We start from the raw sequence: 22009 nt of genomic DNA, 5'->3' as shown, positions 1-22009 counted from the left end.
GTTTCCCTCCACCTTTGAATATCATGTAATTATGCAATTGCATGTCTTGCAATTTTTATGATTTTTAATGTACATATATGTGTCTTTTCTTATATAATGTCTGTCTTTCATGGATTAATGCAGAGAGGAAGAACTGTTGTAGTCTAGATTTCTTTTCACCATGTGTAAATAGTCCCTTAATGAATATTTTATAGAGGTGATGGAAATATGATGCAATATGAGTAGTCAAGGTGAAAAGACAAATCCTGTCATTTTCTCAAGCAAATTTTGCCTTAGGAAGATTTCTAGCATTTATGTTAACTTAATGTAATTCAGATGAAAAACTCCACATGATAAACTACTCCTTCAGTGAGAGTGTTGTCTTTTATCTGCCATTTGTTGTTGTTGTTGTTGTTGTTGTTGTTGTTGTCGTTGTTGTTGTTGAAGAGCCTGTACTTGGGGAGAGGAGAGCATTTGAATTTTAAAATAAAGTTTCTGTCCCTGTGCCAGATTCTTTAATAGATATTAGGTTTTGAAACTCCTTTATTTATTTGAAAAGGCCAAAGAAGGCAGTATAAAGACTATTTTTCAACTCATTTTGTCCAATAGATGTATCCTGGGGGATGAGATTATGTTTTGCCAATTACAATTTTTTTAATGTTTATTTTTGAGAGAGAGAGAGAGAGAGAGAGAGAGAGGCACAGAGTGGAGTGGGGGAGGAGGAGAGAAAGAGAGGCAGACACAGAATTGAAAGCAGCTCAAGGCTCTCAACTGTGAGCACAGAACCCAACGCAGGGCTCGAGCTCAAGAAACAGGAGATCATTACCTGAGCCAAAGTGGACCGCATAACTGACTGAATCACCCAGGCTCCCTGTTTTGCCAATTATATATGTTTATGAGCTTACAGAAAATTATAGTACACTATAGTTTCATATGTATGATTCAAGAAAGTAGTGAAAAAAAGTATTTTCTTAAAAAAAATCGACTTATTTTTTAAAAGCAAACCTCTACTATGTACACACTTATTTTAAGTGCCATGTAATACAAAATTTGACGTTATATTAGGTCACAAAGGCAAATGTAATACATTCCATGTGCAGAAATGATACCAACTGCATTCTCTTGCATTTTGCAATGTAACCAGAAATCAATAGCAAAAATGAAAACAAAATAATTCCATTTCAAAAAATACTTTTAAACAATTGTTTGAACAAAATAATAGAAAACTGCAGTATATCAAGAAAAGAAGGGTAATGAAACACTGTACATCAAAACATTTAAACCTGGAAAAGAATTTCTATCATATCATTTTTTGCCATATTTAACTCATATAGGTAATGTGTACTAATTGTATGATTTTTTAATTTTAAGATATCCTTTAATTCAGCATTTGTGCAGAATATAACGACTAATTTTCTGAATGAAATAACTTCCATGAGTAGATAACTCCTACAACTTAAATGTAGCAAAATATATATTTAAAAATGAAAAAAATGACACCTAGGTACAAATATAAATTCCTTATATTTACATGACATTTCTAGATAACCTTTAATTCAACTAAAGGAACATATTCTGCTGGCTCAAAAAATTTATAGGATTTTTTTAAATATAAATTTTAATAGATACTAATAAATTTTTGCCATTACATTAAAAAGCTGATTCCTTTAAGGTTACTTAAAATATGAGCTTATTAAAAATAGTTATGGATTTAAGCAGAGTATCACATTGTGGACAAATAAGCTCAAGATAAATGTCATTTACTCAGAAGATTTTCATGCATGTTTGACGCTGACCTATTCACAAAAGGGTAAGAAGTAATTTTAGGTGATCAATATTAAGTAGGAAGATTAATATCGTTGGTTGCACTGAGAATATCTTCTTTCTGTGAACATTTTAAAAGTCAAATTGTTCATTATCTAGACTTTTATTCCAAGCTACAACAGCAAGAATCAAATACATAGAAAAGTTATGAATAGATATGGTTATAATGGATTCTCAGTCATTAAATAAATTAATAATTTTTTTCAATTAGCTCTTGCTAGAGAAGCTCAAAGTATTTTATAAGTTCTAATTAGTCTGCTTAGAAATATTAAGAAAGAGTACAGTACTTCCCATCCTGTAGGAAAATTCGCTGGAAAGGTCAAGAGCCTTATATGAAATAATTTGGTAAGAGACAGTGACCAAATGTTAGCCACAAAAGCACATTCTGCTTCAAGAATATTGCGAATAAGTCCACCAAGTAGTTCATACTGCTCACCATCACCCATGGAAATAAAATTAGTAATGAAAGATGATTCATCCAGGAAATCCTAAACTTAGCCTCTGTCTTTCATCACAAAAGGAAAATAATTCACAAGATTTCTCTTCTTTTACAGTCTCTTTTGGGATGCTTGAACATACCAAGTTTGTTTTCGGCTATATACCGGCATTTGGAGGGCTTTTTGTTTTATGTCAGTCTTTCATTAGGTGAGGCAGCTCCACATATTATTGTGAGATATCAGTCAGACCAATTCCATTTCTTGATTCTTTCTAGGAGGCGCTATAGAACATTTCAGTGGAAATGCTGGCAGCAAGTGACTAGAAAGTGCCATGAAGATGAGTTTTGCATCAGTACCTTAAGCAAGCAGGATCTCACTTGCTCAGGGAGTGATGACTGCAAAGCAGCTTACATTGGGATCTTGGGGACAGTCCTTCAAGCGCAGTGCACCTGTAGGACCATCACACAAAGTGAAGAATCTTTGTGCAAGATTTTCCAACATATGCTTCATAGAAGATCATGTTTCAGTAAGTTCTACATATTCAGTAAATTATACATGTTTTTTTTTTTTGTCTATGCAGCACAAAGTACTAGTCCAGCATAGGAAATTTAACAAAGGCAGCCTTATGTTTGCTTTTCTATCTTAAAATATATTTTTTGATTGTTTTGTGTACTTGCTGTTTTATTCATTTACATGTGAGTGGTATATGTTTTTTAATGTATATGATTGGTCACTCCTAGTTTTCATTTACTGATCTTAATATCAATAGCATGAAAGGTTTCTCTTACCACATTACTGAAAATATCAGGTATCTATTGTGAATAACAACCCCAAAATGTAGTGGCTTGAAATAACCATTTATTTGCTCACAGTTCTGCACAATGTGCTTAGTTGGGTGATTCTCCTGATGGCCTTGCTTGGGGTCCACTCAAGTAGCTACTGTCATTGAGTGACTCAGCTGAGGGTGGATAGTCCAACATGGTGTTTAGCAAGCGCTACTGGCTGGGATATATGGTTCTTCTCTTTAGCAGTCGACCCTGGAATCTTACATGTTGATAGTAGCATACCTAGCAGCTAAGCCCCTATGTGCATATACTTATCAATTGTCTGCTTCTGTCATATTTGCTAACGTCTCATTGGACAGAGAAAGTCATATGGCCAGGCTCTGAGTCACTGTGAGAGGGAACTATACAAGGATGTGTATATTTAAGGTTGGATTCATCAGAGGATCATTAATTTAATAATCTGTTATATGACTGTCCCAACCTCCGTGAAATAGTTACTCTTGGATTTAGTTTTTCTACTCTTGATCTTTAACATGTCTGCTGATTAACTGTAATAACAGGATGAAAACACATTTTCTAAAGGTATTACTTACTCAATTTTAGGAACAAGAAAACGGAGATTTAGGAATTTAATTTATCCAGAGTATCAGAATGGGCAGGTGGTTGACAGGGATATATATATGAGTCTTATAAAAAAAAACCAAGAATATGATCACATACTAAATCAAGGCTTCTCTATTATCCATCTTCTGGGTTAGTCCTTAAAATTGTTCATGTCTTGAAATATCCCCATAAGCCCCTCATTATAACCACCAAACCTACAAATACCATTCCCAGGAGAAAATAATAGATGTTTACTGTTTCACTGAAAGCCAAATCTTTATATTTATATATATGTATATTTGACAGATACAGATATGTATATATCTATACCTATAACTCTATGTAGATACACACATTTTTTTAATTTGTTAAAATTTTTTCTTAGATACTAAAGAGATACACATTAGCTAATATGATCAGAATTGTGATTTGATGTGTATTAGGTGATAGAGATACAACTCAGAGTATATGGTTTTCATTCCAACAGAGGTCTCTGGAATTTCTTCAATTTCTATAATTAGGATGATGTACGTACTTCAATTGAAATCATGGTACAAAGTGGAAAATTGTAGCATTATATGTGTTGAGTCATATTCTGTAAATAATCTTCTCCTATTAATATTAGGTGGCTAACTGTTGGAACTAAATGTACTTAACAACAAATGGCTCAAAACATTACAGAGGAAAATACCAAATACAGTAATTTAAACCAACAGAAATATGTACAGCTACATTACCATGGCACTTACCATGGATATTAAGGGACATCCAGAAAAATAATGCAAGATCCTACAGGTTAGGGATAGCTTAGTTCTTTGGGCATAATCTCCCTAAAAATTCCAGTGCTGACAATGTAATTTTAGTTTTGAGCCCGGTTTCACCCATGTGTTTTTAATTATTGTTGTATTTGACTTGCATCATGTTTAGGTGCTATAACCTGTCCACAACAAAACCATTTGTAGAGCAACAGCAGAAATGGACATTTAAAAAAATCCAGAAACATGGAAGTACTATATAATGTTTTGGAAAAATGAAAATTCAAAACTCTTTGACTTTCTTCACTCCCCTGATCAGACCAAACTTGGTAGATTTTCTTTTCAAACATTACCTACTGAAGGTAGGAATTTCAAGTGATAGGTTTGTAGAGTTAAAGGAAATTTCAAGGCTTTCCATCACAGTTCTTGAATTCATAGGAAAAGTTTCAAACATAAACAAGAACTGAGTCCTTAGGCCGGGCTAGCTCTAACAAACCTTTCTCCCTTGCCCCATATACTTGAGAAGGAGCACAACGACATTTTTTAATGGACTGTTTCTCTAACCATTGCCTCCTGACTGCCCAGATAACTACAGCAGGCTTATGCATTATCAAAATCATCCATTAGAGCAGCTCATGTCCAACGTTCTGGAGCCTCTGCTCACTCTACCTGAAAGCAGAACTGAGTAGGACTGAGTGAGCACTTAGGGAAGATTTTGTCTGTCACCTTTGGTTGGCTCAGAAACATGATTTTTCAAACTCATTTGACTTCTCACCACAGTAAGCAGTGCATGTTACATTAACTTTTTATGTGCAATGCCTTCTATTTAAAAAAAAAACATTATTATTCTATTCCATTTTAATTTTTTTCAATTCTGACTGTGACCCACTAAAAATGATTTCATGACTAACTAATGTGTTGTTCTCTGAAGTTTAAAAAACATTTACTTGGAGCATAAATTCATCTAGAAATAATCGGCATTGATGTATCCAAGGCACTCATAATAATTACAAATAATTATAGAGTGCCTAGCATTTATTGAATGCTTATTTTTGGTCACATTTTCTCATTTAGTCTTAACAATTCAATGAGCCAGATACTATTATTTTCTTGGTTTCCCACGTGAGGAAAAAGAAGCTAAGAGATGAAATGGCTTGCTCAGGGCTCTATACCCAAGCTGGGTGAGATAGACTCAGGATCCAAACCCTGGCTCGGAGCCAGTATGTTCTTCTACTTGTGAAATGGTGAAGACAACAAGCTTGTGTCTGTTTAGTATGCTCTAAAGCCCTCTCAGTTGGAACCTCCTAGTTCTGGTATGAGAACAAAGCTTCAAAAACACGCTGCAGAGTGTGTTTCTGCGTCCAGACTTACTTTTCTCTCATATCTTGCAACAGAGAGCAAATTGGTGGCAGCTAGAGCTGGGAGAGCGGTGGGAAACATGGAGCAGGGAGGAATTGGTTAAGACAGAGGCCTGCAGAAGTGGAAAGAGTTAAAGGAGCACTGTTTTGTTTCCTTGTTAAACTGAAAGGTTCAGTCCATAGGTATGAGTGTACCTGGCGTGGACAGGAGCGTTCTCTTTTTGCCTTGCTCAAAGTTGGCTTATTTAATGCACCCACAGTCATCTAAAAAGGATTTGGACAATCCCTATTCTGCCTCTAAAGACTAAGTTTTTTTTTTTCTTTTTGAATAATGATTTTTAAAAAATAAAAAGAGGGTCGCCTGGGTGGCTCAGTTGGTTGGGCGTCTGACTTCAGCCCAGGTCATGATCTCACGGTTCGTGGGTTTGAGCCCCACCTCGGACTCTGTGCTGACAGCTCAGAGCCTGGAGCCTGCTTTGAATTCTGTGTCTCCCTCTCTCTCTGCCCCTTCTTTTCCCTAAAAAGAGACTACCTTTCTCTGTTAAATCCTACAGGGAATGGAAAGCATAGCAATACGGATATAATACAAGCTTAAAAAAATTTAAAGTCTACAGAAAAAAAAAAATAAATCCCTCCCCCAATCCCATTGTTTAGAGAGGGTCAAGGTTAAGACATTTGGTGTACATTTTTTTGGAATCTTTTTTCTTGTAATACATACATAACTTGAATGCATTCTATACACTCAAACAGATGCCTCTCTTACACTGACACACATATACACATATTTTTAATGTAATCAAACCACACATGCTGGTTTACAACCCGCTTTTTAACTTAAATATATATGGTGGGCCCGTTTGAAAGTGTGTGCATATATGATGACTTTATTCTTTTTAAAGTTTGAATAGTATCCTATGGTGTATATGCACGCATGCATGCATGTGTGTATACCATAATTTATTTTATCTATAACTGTTAATGGAGACATTTAGATGGAATGTGATTGTTTATCACCATAGGCATTGATTGCTGTGATAAATATTATTGCACATTTTAGTTGGCATTTCAACAGAATATATTTCAAACGGTGAGGTTACTAAACCATAGGATTTTTATGTTTTTAAATTTGGTAGAAACTGGAAAAAGAAGTTTATTCCAATTACATTCTTAGAAAACTCTTAATTTTTAATTTGAATTTTTATTATAAGTGATGCTGAGCATTTGTTCAGTGATTTGTTGGAAATGCTCTATTTCTTTCCATATACATAGTCTTTGCCCAAAACACCTGCCTTTTTTAGTACTGGCAAGTGGAAGTTTTGTTGCTTAAATCAGATGTTTGTATTAGTATGTGAGTATTCACTAATAGACATACCTCTTAAAATTATCATGAATTCATAGTCTTATATGGCAAAGTGATGATCTGATATATTGAAGGCTCAGGTTCAGATCTTGGCCCTGCTATGTGTTATTGGGTTGTGTAAAGAAGGAAATTTTTTTAATCATTTCTTGAATAGTCACGCGTTCTTCAACTGGATAATTTCCATTGCTATAAAAGATATTTTTTAAAACTGATTAATAGTTACCAAAGAAAAAGTATAATAAAAAAACATATTCTTAAAAATAGAGAACAAACTTATGGTTACCAGTGAGGAGGTAGATGGTAAAATAGCTGAAGGGGATTAAGAGTATACTTGTGGTGATGAGCACTGAGTAATGTATAGAATTGTGAATCATTACATTGCACACCTGAAACTAACATAACACTGTATGTTATACCTGAATAAAAAATATAATTTGGGAAAGAATTTTTAAAATACAAGTATGAAAAATAATTGAATCTACAATTCAATTTAATGTATAAAGCATTGCCGTTATTTAAAAAAAAAAAAAATTAAGTACTGGTCGCCTGGGTGGCTCATTCTGTTAAGCATCTGACTTCAGCTCGGGTCATGATCTCACAGCTCATGAGTTCCAGCCCTGGGTCAGGCTCTGTGTTGACAGCTTGGAGCCTGAAGTCAGCTTCAGATTCTGTGTCTCCCTGTCTCTCTGCTCCTCCCCTGCTTGTACTCTCTCTCTCTCTCTCCTTCTCTTAAAAATAAATAATCATTAATTTTTTTTTTAATTTAAAGTTTCACTTCATATCACATCCTTTCTCCCCCAACTCAGAGGTAACCACCCACATACTGATAAACACATGCCAGATACATAACTTGTATACACACACGTGTGATATTGCCCAGGACAGTGGTTCTCAATCTTGACCGAAGATGAGAATCACCAAGATATTAAAAGTTCTGAGGCCCAGTAAGCTAATAAAATTACATTGTATGGGTATACATGGGTATCAGTAGGGCTAGTCTCATGGGCATGTAGCCAGTGCAATCACACAAGGCTCTGTGTTCAGAAGGGTCCTGAGCTTGGGGCTTCATGTTCTGCATACATCATCTTGAAGTTGTTAATAATTGTATATTTGAATTTGTGTTTTGTAAATAAACTCTACTGGGACATATGCGAGGTTCAAGGAGCCTCAGCTCATGTGTGTTCCTGCCTCCTGCTACTTTTCCTAGGACAGGTGGGTTCTTACCTGCCTGCCCCACCCTTTGGTGCCCTCCTCCACTCAGCACTCCTCCATTCCCCACTCTTCACTTGCCACCAGACATTTGCCTTTGCATTGTTTTAAAATTTTTTTAATGTTTATTTTTGAGAGAGAGAGAGATGGGGATGGGGACAGGGGCAGAGAGAAAAGGGGACACAGAATCCCAAGAAGTCTCCAGGCTCTGAACTGTCAGCACAGAGCCTGACCTGGGGCTTGAACTCATGAACGGGAGATCATGACCTGAGCCACCCAGTCTGCCCCTGCCTTTGTATTTTCTTAATGATATTGAGCTTTGCAATACAGGTACATAGATTTTCTTTCTTTTTTTAGTTTCTTAAAATTTATTTTGAGACAGAGTGCAAAGGGGAGGGGTGGAGAGAGAGAGAGGGAGAGAGAGAATCCCAAGCAGTTCCACACCATCAGCACAGAGCCCCATTCAGGGCTCAATTTCATGAACCATGAGATCATGGCCCGAGCCGAAATCAAGAGTTGGTTGCTTCTCTGACTGAGCCATCCAGGTGCTCCTCTATGTAGATTCCTTCGATCAGCTTTTATTGTCTCAATAAAAATAACTTCTCAATAATAATTTTCTTGTATAACATTGGCTCTAATTATTTCTAGATATTACTAAATATTACAATTGCTGCTGCAAATCACATCTTCCATATCAAATCTACTACACTTTCAAACTCTGTCATCGAATTATAGAAATTTATGTGATTTTTCATGTATGCATTTGTATGCAGCAGCATTTTTGAACACTCACAAAATTTAACGGGTTTTGGAATTCTTTTGTGTTTCCTATGTAATCATATGCTCTTCAGTAATTATAGTTTTGTTTCCTCTGTCTAAGCCTCTTATATTTTTCTTGTCTTTCCCCACTCCACATCTAGGACCCACAGAAAAATGTTAAATATAAATGGTGATGGTGGGTACACTTGTTCCTGACCTTAAAGGACCTTCTTTCACCATTTTAGCAGGAAGTATGTTTGTCATTATGTCTGTAGATACTATGTATCAGGATAAAGAAGTTCCCTTCTATTCCTTGACTATAACTCCTTTTTTAAAAAAAATGAACATTGAATTTTAGTAAGTGCTTTTTCTACCTACATTTGAAGTTTTCATTTAAAATGTGTTCAGGACTTTTTAATCATATTCTTGTAAAAGAGTGATTGGTTACAGTGCCAATTTTGTCATACTATTAGAAATAGAAGTACTCTATTCATTTCTAAATATACTCAAGGATCTCCATTTGAATGAAAAGGAAAGGGAAAAAAAAACTTACAAATTAATACCCTGTCTCCTCTCTGTCACAGCCAAATTTCCAAAAAAAAGAGTTGCCTGTGTTCATTACTTCAATTTCTTCATCTCTTTTTACATATTGATCTACCCAGTCTAGCCTGGTCTCTGGATACAGATCCCTTCATAAAACATATCCTACAAGATGACAACCACATCCATGTCAGAGATTCTGGAAGTCTTTGTCTTACTGGAATCTTAAGCCATTTTCAATAACGGTTTAATTCTTTCTTTTTTGATACACATTTTTTCTCTCTTGGTTCTTAATCGTTTGATCACTCTGGATGCCTCTTCTATGTTTACCTTGTAAGCTCATCCAACTGGCCATTTAATATTTATGTTGCTTAAAGATTAGCCGTAGTCTCTCTACCAGAGTAACCCTCTAATTTTCTCCCAGGAGATGTTCTTTGTGGCCACATCATTACCCCTTGCACTTATTTACAGTCTTTGTGGCAAACCTCTTTTCTAAGTTTCAGATACAATTATCTGCCCACCTACTTAATATTTTCTTTTGGATTTTAAAATTATTCTAGATCTTGGGTGATGTGCAATCCAGATGTTGTGGTACCTTATAATGCATAGGCAACCTATGACTAAAAAAGACTAGTTATTCCCTGTCATCCCTCCAACACAAGCACCAAACACTGCACACATACTGTATGTGTGTATGTGTGTGTGTATACATAAATAGTATACTTATATAGCATATATTGTAACAGGGATAGCATATATTGTAATAAGGATAAAATAACCTCAGTAAAAGTTTCCATTCAAAATAAGGAAAAATGGTAGAGTATTAGAACACAGTAATGAGATCCTGCTTGATAGACACTGTGAACCCTCTCTTGCAGTGTGGATTTCTTTGGATACCTGGGAAGGAACCAGCTTCTCTGGCTCCCATTTTGCCCACTGGAAAGTTCTTCCTTATCCATCTTCCTCCATAGCCATATCTGAAGAAGATTTAGGGAAAAATGCCCTCCTTGAAGAATATGGAGCTCTCATAGACTGTATCCTGTTCATACAGTTTGAGGCGTTAAAAGTTTAGCACAGACTTTTTGCAAATGGACTAGTGGCTCCTTTAGCATAATCTCTTAAAAACGTGTTAGGTTTCTAATCTTTTTTGCTTTTATTCAGTTACATGTGCCAGTATCCACAATAAAAAAAAGTGTTTTCTTGACTTGGTTCCCAAGTCTGCCTTATTTCCTTGATTCCTCACCCCCATGTCCCGTCTCTCATTTAATGATTTAAGCTATTCTAAACAATAGACCAGAGTAAAAATGTAATACCTTCAATCTGATTTTTGCTGCATAGTTGAGTCAATTTAACTAAAAAATACTGGGGTTTTACAACTGTAGTTTCTTTCTTTTCTTCCTTCCTCTTTCTTTCTTTCTTTCTTTCTTTCTTTCTTTCTTTCTTTCTTTCTTTCTTTCTTTCTTAAATTTATTTATTTGGAGAGAGAGTGCACAAGGAGGGGAGAGGCAGAGAGAGAAAGAGAGAGAATTCCAAGCAGGCTCCACACTTTTAGCACAGAGCCATATGAGGGGCTTGAACCCATGAACCATGAGATCACGACCTGAGCTGAAATCAAGAGTCCAATGCTTAATCAACTGAGCCACCCAGGAGCCCCTGGAGATCTTTCTCAGTCTTATCTCTTATTATTTGGGATCTAGAAGCAGTCAGCTTTCAGTGTTGGAGAGTCCTTATTTTTAGCTGATCTCTGTCTGAAAACCAGCTATTTTCTACTTGGCTTACATCTTTATTGTAAAACTCTGCACAATACTGTCCAGAGTAGTCAATTCACACTATCACTCTACCTCTTTCAAGTTGTCTTGATCCTTTTGGGATCTTCCAAGGTACTTGGAGAAATGCCCTGCAGAACTGTCTTCATGACAGAAGAAAGGAGAAAGTATTGGTTCTTTGGATCTGGTCTTTCACTTCTGAGGAGTGGTCCCATGAGCCTCGATTCCCTGGAAATTGTGGATAGTTCGTCTATGAATGCCAAGTAGAGCCCAATGTACATTTCATGCTGCAGTGACAGAAAATCACTGAGGAGAAAAGAAGGAAGTGTATGGTGCAAAGTTCAAGGTAAACATTGTAAGGATGCATCTACACAAGGATGGATTAGGCATTTAGGGAAGCATTTTGATGGTAAAGAACAAAGATAAATACATATGCATGATGGCCTCCTTCAGAGTGAAGGGATAATGGTATCATCATTCTGCCACCAACCTGGAGAACTGTGAGCACAGTGTAGGTCACTATTGTTGCCGGGAGGTTTGGTGTTATTAGGAGAACTTTGATGGATCAGCCTTAGGGAGAGATGATCTAGTTTGAGGGGCCCATGCATAGCCACCATCTTTGCCACCTGAGTTGCTCTCTTCATGCTCATTGCACAGGACTTGGGTGGCTGAAGAGAGGGCATGATTGACCTCTACTGGGTAGATCATCAGTTTACCTGGTTGTTGAGGTCCTGTTCTATAGTAGATGCTCTGCAAGGCATTAACTCGAGATAAAAAGATCTGCCTACTTTGTGCCACTACCATGGGTGTTTCCATATACCTCTTCACCTCATTCAACTCACTTTGTCTACAATCTTCCAAGTTTGCTTTTTCCAAAAATTTGTTTTTTTTTTAATTTATTTGCCTTGATATATTTATATATAGCCTTGATATACTGTGCTCTCCATTTTGGGAACCAATGACTTAATGGATCTTATAATACTCAGCAGACTATTAGGGGCTATATTTCAAATGGCAAATGGTCTTTCACTGCAGGTGGCATAGCCTTGCTGCAGAATGTGAGGGGTCTGTGCTGTAATTCTCCTATTAGGCATTAGCAAAAACTCTACTTATTTAGAGTGTGAATGAGATTAAGTGGATAAAGTGTCCATTACATATCAAATATTCTATACACTTTAATTGTCCTGTCTTTAAAAAAATATCATTGCTTTTGGTCCCAGATTCAGGACTGGACCATTGGGTTTCTTTTCCTGATGTTTTACAAAGACTATACACATTGTTAGGAGTTTCTACATTAATGTTGCACTAAAGCCAGCTGGTTCCCCAACTCTATTAGGAATACTCTTTCCAATGTTAAAGAAGAGCCTGAAGATCACAAAGACAACCTCAAAGTATTGAGAGGATGGACATTAAATTTTTAGTTCTCAAACCTATTAATTTTCAGAAATATCTAGAAACTTTGTTTAAAATGCATTTTACCTAATTTCATTTATTCCAATTCAATGGGCCTGGGGTGGAGCTCAGAAATCTGTATTAAAAAAAAAGAAAATGACCCAGGTGGTTGCGATTTTCAACCAAGTTTGGGAACCGCTGCTCTAATCCACATGTGGGAAAAATCTGGTCACTGGCCATCTGTCCCAAAGCCTCTTTTTGCTCACACCTCTCAGAGAATGAGAAACGTCTGTGCTCAGAAAGGCAAGACTAATACCAGGCAGCTTTCAAGGTGGTCCGCTTTACCCCAGTGCCTAAAAACACAGTTGGCATACATTAGCCACTCAATAAATAATGAATGAATGAACACACGAATGAATGAATGAATGAATGAATGAATGAATGAACCAATGTCTACTGTGTCTCCATGGCAGCACTGTCTTCTGAATACTGTTGTTTTTCTTTCCCTTATTAGAACTCTTCTAATAGTACAGCTTCCTTATTAACAACCACGCTCATTTATGTTTCCACTTAAGCTGGAATTTTCAATTCAAATATTTGACCAAAAGAATCAGGAATTAACAAGACCAGGGTGCTACTGCTCACTTTAATAAAAACATTTCAAACCCCTTCTGCTTTCCAACACTTTTCCCCTTTATAGACCTATTTTCAAAATGTCTGAGTAGTAGGAAACTATTTTACATTTAATCCTGGGATGGTGTCAACACTGTAAATAAACAGTTGATCCTAACAGTTTTGCTCTTAAATATGGGTATTTTCTACACAAACTCTGTGAGATTATTATCTCTATTAATAACAAAGATAAAAAAAGATTATCTCCCAAAGATTTGTAAAACTAGCTGTCTCTTATTAAATATTAATACAGAAACTCCTAAAAATGTATATAGTCTTTTGAGATGCTTAAGAAAAGAGCCCTTCTAATTAGTACCTGTTTCTACCACTTAATTTCTTTTCTGTAGCCCTTTATCCCACTTGTCTATGGAGGCCTCATCTTGGATATCAAGATTGCTAGTAAGGCCATTTTATTTATCTTTTCTACATTCGATGGATGGATTCTATATTTGGCTGCATTTCCTCATACCTTACAACATTTCATACCTGTTTCCAGTGAAGGTCTCTATCTAAAACTAATATTTCCCTAGTGTAGATTTTAATAGAAAGTTCATTAAACACACCCATATATCTATGTAGGTGCATAATATATAGTTCTAATTTTTTTTTCTAAACTGCATAAAATTTTACACTTATTCTTAGTAAAGTCATTTAAAGATTGTGTAATATGGGTTTATAAAAGTTCAAACTCACTTTCATATATATTCTTAATTTTTTATTTGCATCTGATCACTAGCTGTCTGAGAAAGGAAGATTATAGACTATGAATAAAACATTGAGCTGAGTGAATTGTGGAAGATATTCCCATTGCAACAATACCCTCTCCCACTCTGTCCCTCTCACATATGGACACACACACCCCATCTTCTCTTATAGCCAATTCACATAGGTTAGTATTCCAGGAGCCTTATGTTAAGTTTTGGCTTTAAATAAATCACTTCATCTAGCCAAAACCACTGACTTTTTTTTGGTTTCTACACAAAACTCTAATTCAAGTCCAGTTTCCTTCAAATTCAGTCCAGGTGCTAAAAAAAGTCTCTTGTTTTTCCAAGGAACACTCGACAGAATTTCTCTTCCCTGTATTCATATTTATAACATAGCCTCTAAATAGTCCAGTATTTTGTATTTTCTGGATTAAAGTGGCTCCATAGTGAATTGTAGTCCTTCGATTCATAGACACTCACTAATTAATGTATATTTTTCCTCTTAGAAATTAATTATTATTCCTTAGGATCTTGTGTTGTTATTTGCAAACTCTTTTATATTCTTTAGAAGATGAGCATGTGTGGGACCTCCTGGGTGGTTCAGTCGGTTAAGCATCCGAATTCAGCTCGGGTCATGATCTCACGGTTTGTGGGTTCGAGCCCTGCGTCGGGCTCTGTGTTGACAGCTCAGAGCCTCCCTTGCTCTCTGCCTTTTCGCCTACTCATGCTCTGTCTCTCTCTCTCAAAAATAAATAAGCATTTTAAAAGTTTAAAAAATCACTTTAAGAAAAGAAAATGAGCATGTGTGTTATAAGTTAGCAATACAAAAAGTAATAAAAACAAACCAGTTCTTTAGCATGACTTTAGTTACCATCCAATGTAAAAATATGGATTCATGGTAAATTCTGTAACTTTGGCTTTTATGTTATTTCACATGTAGTCTTAGAACTCCAGATATTTATTTGAGTTTGGGGCCTCAGGGATAAATCATTGTATTTAACCTTTATGAGATTTCAAACCTAAAGTATAAACAGGGCCTCTTCTACCCATTTCCTCCTCAGCCCCACTCTTGAATTTTGGTTAAAAATTGTGACTAGTGGCAATGCCTTTAATAATGAAATGATATGTTTGGAAATGTTAATATGCCTTATAGAGCACAACCATAGAGAGGCAATATGGTCCCAGCATGTCTGGGTTCAAATAATTTCTCCACCGTTTATGAGACAGGTAACTGAAAAACTTATTCTCTTGTTGCCTCCATCTGTTGTCTGTGAAATATAAAATATAATTAATTCTAACCCAGAACTTTGGTGCAATGATTATATCAGTTAATTTATATAATAAAGTATCCAGAATGTAGTGAAATTCAGTAAATACTAACTCTTAATATAGATTTTGAAGGATCTGGAAAATAATTATGATGTCATCCAGGTGGTGTGGGAGCCAGAATTATTTCTAGATGATCTAAGGGTGTCATATTTTCTCAGGATAAGTGAAAATATATATCTTTGGATAATTTTAGGGCAGATGATGAATTCAGACAGTTGCTTTCAAGCTTTAATGTATATTAGAATCACATGGTTTCCAGTTAAAATGCAGATTCTGACTCTGTAGGTTAGGGATGGGGCCTCAGATTTGCATTTCTAAAAGCTCCCAGGTGATGCTAACATTGTTTGGTACAGAGGTCACACTTTGAGTAGCATGACCTAGACAACTTCAAGAACCTTTGAATAAAAATATCTAATTTTATGTATGTATGCATGCGTGTGTGTGTGTGTGTGTGTGTGTGTGTGTGTATAAAATACTTTATATGTCTCACATATAACAACATGTCTGCTACTGAGAAATGAACCAACTTAATCAACCTGGTGCATTTTGTCAATGTAGTAATCTCTTTTCCGTGTACACTATGTGTGTTAGTGCCATGAAAGAGTTTCAGTAGATGTCTCTATAATTGTAAAGCTCTTCTTGAGATAGTAGCTTAGAACAGTGCTTTTCAAACTTTCGCTCCGTTAGAACAGTGGTTTTCAAACTTTACCTCCATGAGAATCACCTGGAGGGCTTGTTACCACTGGGTCTTTACTCCTAGAGTTTTTGATTCAGTAAGTCTGCGATGCAACTTGGGAATCTGCATTTCTAACCAGTTCCCAGGTGTTGCATTCTTAAGAATCACTGGCATAGAATGTTCATTGATTCTTTCCTGAAATCAGCCAGAGTCTAGCAATATTCTCTTACTTGAATGATCACCATAGGCATACACTTCTGAACTTCCACTGGAGACATTTCAACATGGGTTGTTTTGAAATACTGTGATATTGTGACTTATAATAAAAAATATATACTTGCTTTTCTATCCTGTTCCTGGCATAGAGCCCCTAAAATCCTTGGAATTTCCTGTGACAAGAGTGATAAAGTTATCTTTTGTTATTAATGAGGTGAGTCTTGGAAAGCCTTTAGATAACCTAAGGATGGGGGCTGGTTGCCTGGGAAACCAACCAAGTGGTTAAAGGGTTGGAACTTTCAGTATCCAATCCCAACTTAACTTCTAGAGAGGGGAGAGGAACTGGAGGTTAAAGGCCAACGGCCAATGATTTAATCAGTCATAGCTGTGTAATGAAGCCTTTGTAAAAACCCAAAGGACAGTGTTTGGAGAGCTTCCAGGTTGGTGAACACATGGAGATTCTTGGAAAATGGCACATCTGGAGAGAACCTGGAAGCTCTGCATTCATTCCCCATGCCTTCCCCTGTGCATCTCTTCCATCTGGCTGTTTCTAACTTACATCCTTTTATAAGAAACCAGTGATCCAGGAAGCAAAATATTTCTTGGAGTTCTGTGAGCCACTCTTGCAAATTAATTGAACACAAAGAGGAGGTCATGGGAATCTTTAATTTATGGTCAGTCATTCAGAAGTACAGATAACAACCTGGACTTGCAACAGGCATCTGAAATGGGGAAAAGAGGGAGGGGTCTTATAGGGCTGAATCCCTAACCTGTGGTATCTGATGCTATCTCAGGGTGGTGGTGTCAGACTGAGTTGAATTAGAGGACACCCAGCTGATGTCTTGAGAGCTGCTTGTTGAGGTAGAGGGAACCTCTCTCCTGCCACATTGGATTCGGACTCAGAACACCAAAAAGATACCATCCCTAGAATCATGATTCTTAAATGTTTGAATTTGCTTACCAAGTCAGGGAACCAAAAGACCTCATCACCTCCCATTTATCCCCACACAATAAAACATCCCCAGAGTCAACAGCAAGAGAGGCACTGGTTTTGATTAAAGAATAGTGAAGTGATGCCTGTTTTGTATTACATATAAATAAATTATTAATATATCCCAGATGTATTTAGTGCCAAGGTTGTCATGTTATAAACATGAAAAAGTAAACATGGATCACTAGAAGAATGCTCACTGGCCCCAAAATTTCACTGTCCACATGATAACCACTGACCTAATAGATAAAAGTCATGGATCTAAAAGACATCAGAACAGTGTCATCAGTTGAATTTCAGCATCCAACACATGGTATTTAGAAAGTAGTACAGAATGTGTGCTCCACACTGCGTGAAATTAGACTTGGAGGTGAAGAGCAGCCAAAGGGTGAAGAGGGAAATTCACTGGATAAGGTTACTTGAGTAAGTCATATCTGCCATATTAACTTTTGCAACTTTAAAGGCCAGTTGTCCTGGTAGTTGGAATCTGCATCAGAACTCCACAAAAAGAATCATCTCAGGACCCATTAGTTCACCCTGGATTTGCTTAGCCTCTCAAGAAGGATAGCAGTGAGTAAGTTAGACTCCATTGTCAGGTTAGACTATGTGGAATGCTCTAACTTCTTTGATGGTGTACTTGGGGCTATTCTGGAAGGCATCGGTCTTTGCAATAGAGAGGTAGAGCCAATAGATGAGCTTCTACCATGCATTTGGCTTCATAGTTGACATCACTTGTTATGGAAAGCAATAACTATCAGGTGTTGGTACTCTTAGAGCAAATTATTACCTGCCTCAAATAGACTGAAGAAAGAGTAAAGAACTAATGGCCGGGAGCAGATCTTTAAAACATTGAATTATTATTAATAATCCTAGGATCTGGGCAAACTCTTGAAAATAATCCTACTATTTGACAAACCACAATGAACATTTTAACGGATCTGCTTACAAACTCATCATTGTGAAATGAAAGCATGGAGGAAACTGAAGCTATAATAAGATATAATATCCTTTAAATGGTGGTTTAATAACCATCTGAAGTTACCGCTTCCCAGTTTAAAGCTGTACCCTGGCTATGAACACTAGTTTACTTGTTTTTACTTACTCAGTGTCCTACAACCTGAGTATTTACTAAGTGTGAGAAACGATTTTACTGATTTAATATGTCTTGATTAATTTCCACAAGCAATATATGGGGTAGGTGTTTTTTTCTTTTACCTTAGAGGAAACAGAGACACCTAGAATTTGGTAACCTGTCCAAGGTCACACAGAAGGCAATAGATGCATAATTTAAACAAGGAGATTTTGGAGACCAGAAACTGTGATGTCAAAAAACAAAATATGCTCTTCTCATCTAATGGTGGGAAATTTAGAATTCACAACTGATGTTCTATCTCCCAGGGAGTATGTTTACATAACAAGAGAATTTCAGAAAAAAAAATGTGTTTGTTGGGAGGCAGTATGGAGTAATAAAAAGAACAAGAACTAAGCAACAAGTTTGAGCCCTACCTACACATGGTGGTTTGAAGGAGGTCAGTTATTCCCTCCTTATACCTCACATTTCTTGCATATTAAATTTGGGTAATGGTTTAACAAAAATAGATGACCTCTGATATTAGATGTGCTTAATATTCTTGGGGTAGATGACTGAAGATATTTTTGATGCCACTGCACTTTCCACAAACCTCGTCACTGCCTGCGAATTGGAATATATCTGAAGTGATATATTTTTTTTTATGCCCAAAGACAGCCAAGAACTTTTTCTTTCTATGGTTATGCTAAAATTTTTTTGCTCTTGAGAAATACTCATGCCCTCAGAGATCTTAACTGAGATTTGTAATAAAATGGTTTTCTCTAGTGCTGGATTACTTTTTATTGTTTTGTTTCCCCAAATTCTAAATAGCTTCATAAATAACATATTTCAAACTCACGATATAACCATGATAAAGCATGTGTCATTGCTTCTATTTTTATGTTTAAATCTATAAATTTGCATTATTTTTTCAAGGAATACGATCATTTTCACTCAGGGCATATTTAAGATATGAGGTGGGACTTCTGCTACATACAAAGCCAATAAGTTGGCCATTATTTGCCCCTGTAACTAGGCACTACTGTGTTATGTGTGTGTGTGTTGGGGGGGGGACTTTTGTTTAGTATATGTAAAGAGAGAATCATTAGCTATTTTAATTGAGGTAATTTAAAATTAGATTACAGAAAGAGACCAATCTTCCTCTCATCCCCCTGAAGATTTGACTATGAGAGGCCTCATATCTGGTTGTGCCTTCCACCTTCATTGGCTAAGATTTCAATCAGGTACTCTAAGGAATAATCTGGCAGGTTTCTCTTAGGACCCTTCAAAATTCAAAACTCTCTCAAGGGAAGAGACATGGAGGGGATAGCCCCTAAAGATGTAGCCCACTCCAGTGGAGACAAACGCTGGTTTTAGTTTCACCACTAGGTTTACTTGCGTGCAAAAGTTACCAATAAAATCCAGCTGTTTTAAATTTTGTCTACAGACCTGAAACCCAGCAAATTTGGCTTGGCTTCCTATTTTGCAGAAAATGTTTCACACGGCTGTAATCTGGAAAGACTGAAGTGTACAAACCCTTAACAGAAACAACAGGAGAACAGCTGTCTCCTACCTTCACTTTCTCCCACCTCTACCCTTAAAGCCTTGGGTGTTTTTAACAGAGGGGAAAATGTCTGCCGCTGAGCATGAAAGATGATATGAATCATCCATGACTACCTTTGTTGTTTGCTCTAAGCCAAAAAGGAAAGATTAAAGAGTTGCCATTGATGAGTGAGACAACTCAACTTTTGGCATCACTAGAGAAGGAAGGAGCATTTAAGATCATGGAGGGAAATAAAACAACAAAACAATACTGTTACAGTTTGAACAATAACAGGCTTCAGTATGTGAAAGCGTAGTGTTATCTTTTCCATTTTCCACTCTCATGCTTTCATTGGCTTCATATAATCCCCTTGTTGCCTATAATTGGGGATGGAGTTAGTGCCAAAGCTGCATAAAATAAGCAATCTTTCCTTTATACTCTCTGTGCATCATGATTGTGTATGTGAAGTCATGAAAATAATTTATTATGAGCATGTGTATTCCTGGCTTAAAGAGCCAAGTATTCTTGTGACAACAGTATAATAGCATCACATGTATTCCCATAAAACACCATATGTGGGCACTTAATAGTTATTGCCCTGGCACCTATATACTGGGATATCATCTTAAAGGGAGACTCCTCAGAGTAAAGAATATTTGGCACTCAGACAAATAAAATCCTATAGATGAGATAGGTGAACAAGGAGTAGAGACAATTATTAAGAATTCACTGATAACGACAATCTTTCATCTTCCGTTACTATATCAGATTGTCTCAAACCTCTTTCTAGAGGTTTTTTCCCCCCATGGGTTCAGGAAAAACTTTTACAGCATTGCCAACATCGGCAAATATTCTCTCAGTCTCAAATTTGCAAGAATGCCCTAACATCACACAGATATGTAGTAAACCGTAAGAATGGGCACAGCATAATTTTTCTTCTTCTAAATATTATTCCTTGAAAAGCATTTATTTGGGGTTTGTGGTACAAATCACAGTGAGCAAACTGACTTTCAGTAGATAAGTAGATAAGCAGATAAGAGTGTGCAGAATGGACGAAAGCTGCTATATGGCACGGTGTGCTTGCCTGGTGATATGATGAGAGTGTGCATCTGTGACAGACAGAGACTATTGCTCATTGTCACTTTCCTTTCCACTGGCTTTCAGTTTAGTGTGGAATGGCTTCCTTTGGTTGCCACTAAGCCTGGAGAGTGGCTTTACCAATCCCAATATGCTTTGAGTATTCAGAAAACTCTGGGACTGGTGTTTGACTATTGCATTAGCACCTTATTCAAGTGGCCAGACGCTCACTGTAGGCATAGGTTAGGGACTTTCAAAGTAACTCAACTGAAGACAGAGGCCAGAGCCCACTCATTCCAGATTGTATGTCTACTTTAGTTGAGAGTCAAGGTGATCTGCAAGGAGAAAAGCCATATAAATTGGACTGTAGTGCTTTCTCCAAAGGGCAACTTAGCTTAGTGATACACTGCTGTGTGTCACTGGGGTCTATGTAGGAAGATGCCTCTGTTGATGTCTTTAGTGTCTAGGCAGCTATGATTCAGTACTTGCATCTCTCTTCACTCACTCTTCCTAGTGTAATGGCCTGAAACTTACAATAGTATTTTGTTTTAAGTACATATGGTAGTTATTACATGGAAAATGTACACTAAGCATATGTCTACAACCCTAATAGCTCCTTCCAACACTTCTACACGGCTGCTTCCACCCAGTCAATTTCTCTCACTGTTCTTTGGCCCAAATTTCCATTCCAGCACCCCTCCTCCTCTACAATGGAAATATTGTTGCTTTGAATTGTTTTGTTCTTTTTTTTAAAGTTTTTAATTCCAGTTAGTTAACATACAGTGTTATATTAATTTCAGGTGTACAAAATAGTGATTCGACATTAATTTGTTTGGTTCTTTTAATACTGCCAGGTAGCTGAAAGGGAACTTTTGAGGTGTAACATCTTTTACTGATACAAATATATACATATATATCTTTTTCAGTCAGTAAATTACTTAGCAATTACTATCTATGTATCTTAC

General features: G+C 36.6%; 1 protein-coding gene across 4 annotated transcripts in view; it reads left to right on the top strand.

Moving 5' to 3' along the window:
- The window catches only part of GFRAL (GDNF family receptor alpha like), a 62351-nt gene that overhangs the window by 26280 nt on the left and 14062 nt on the right, over positions 1–22009 (top strand). For all 4 annotated transcript variants that reach the window (XM_053222665.1, XM_053222667.1, XM_053222666.1 and 1 more), the window contains one exon: positions 2516–2766. In XM_053222665.1, the coding sequence (XP_053078640.1) occupies positions 2516–2766 (251 nt within the window). The remainder of the gene's footprint in view (positions 1–2515; positions 2767–22009) is intronic.

This window comes from Acinonyx jubatus, chromosome B2 (genome assembly GCF_027475565.1).
Source record: "Acinonyx jubatus isolate Ajub_Pintada_27869175 chromosome B2, VMU_Ajub_asm_v1.0, whole genome shotgun sequence".
Classification (NCBI taxonomy): Eukaryota; Metazoa; Chordata; class Mammalia; order Carnivora; family Felidae; genus Acinonyx; species Acinonyx jubatus.
The sequence above is the reverse complement of the archived record's forward strand: the minus strand, read 5'-3'. Positions and strand labels throughout refer to the sequence as shown.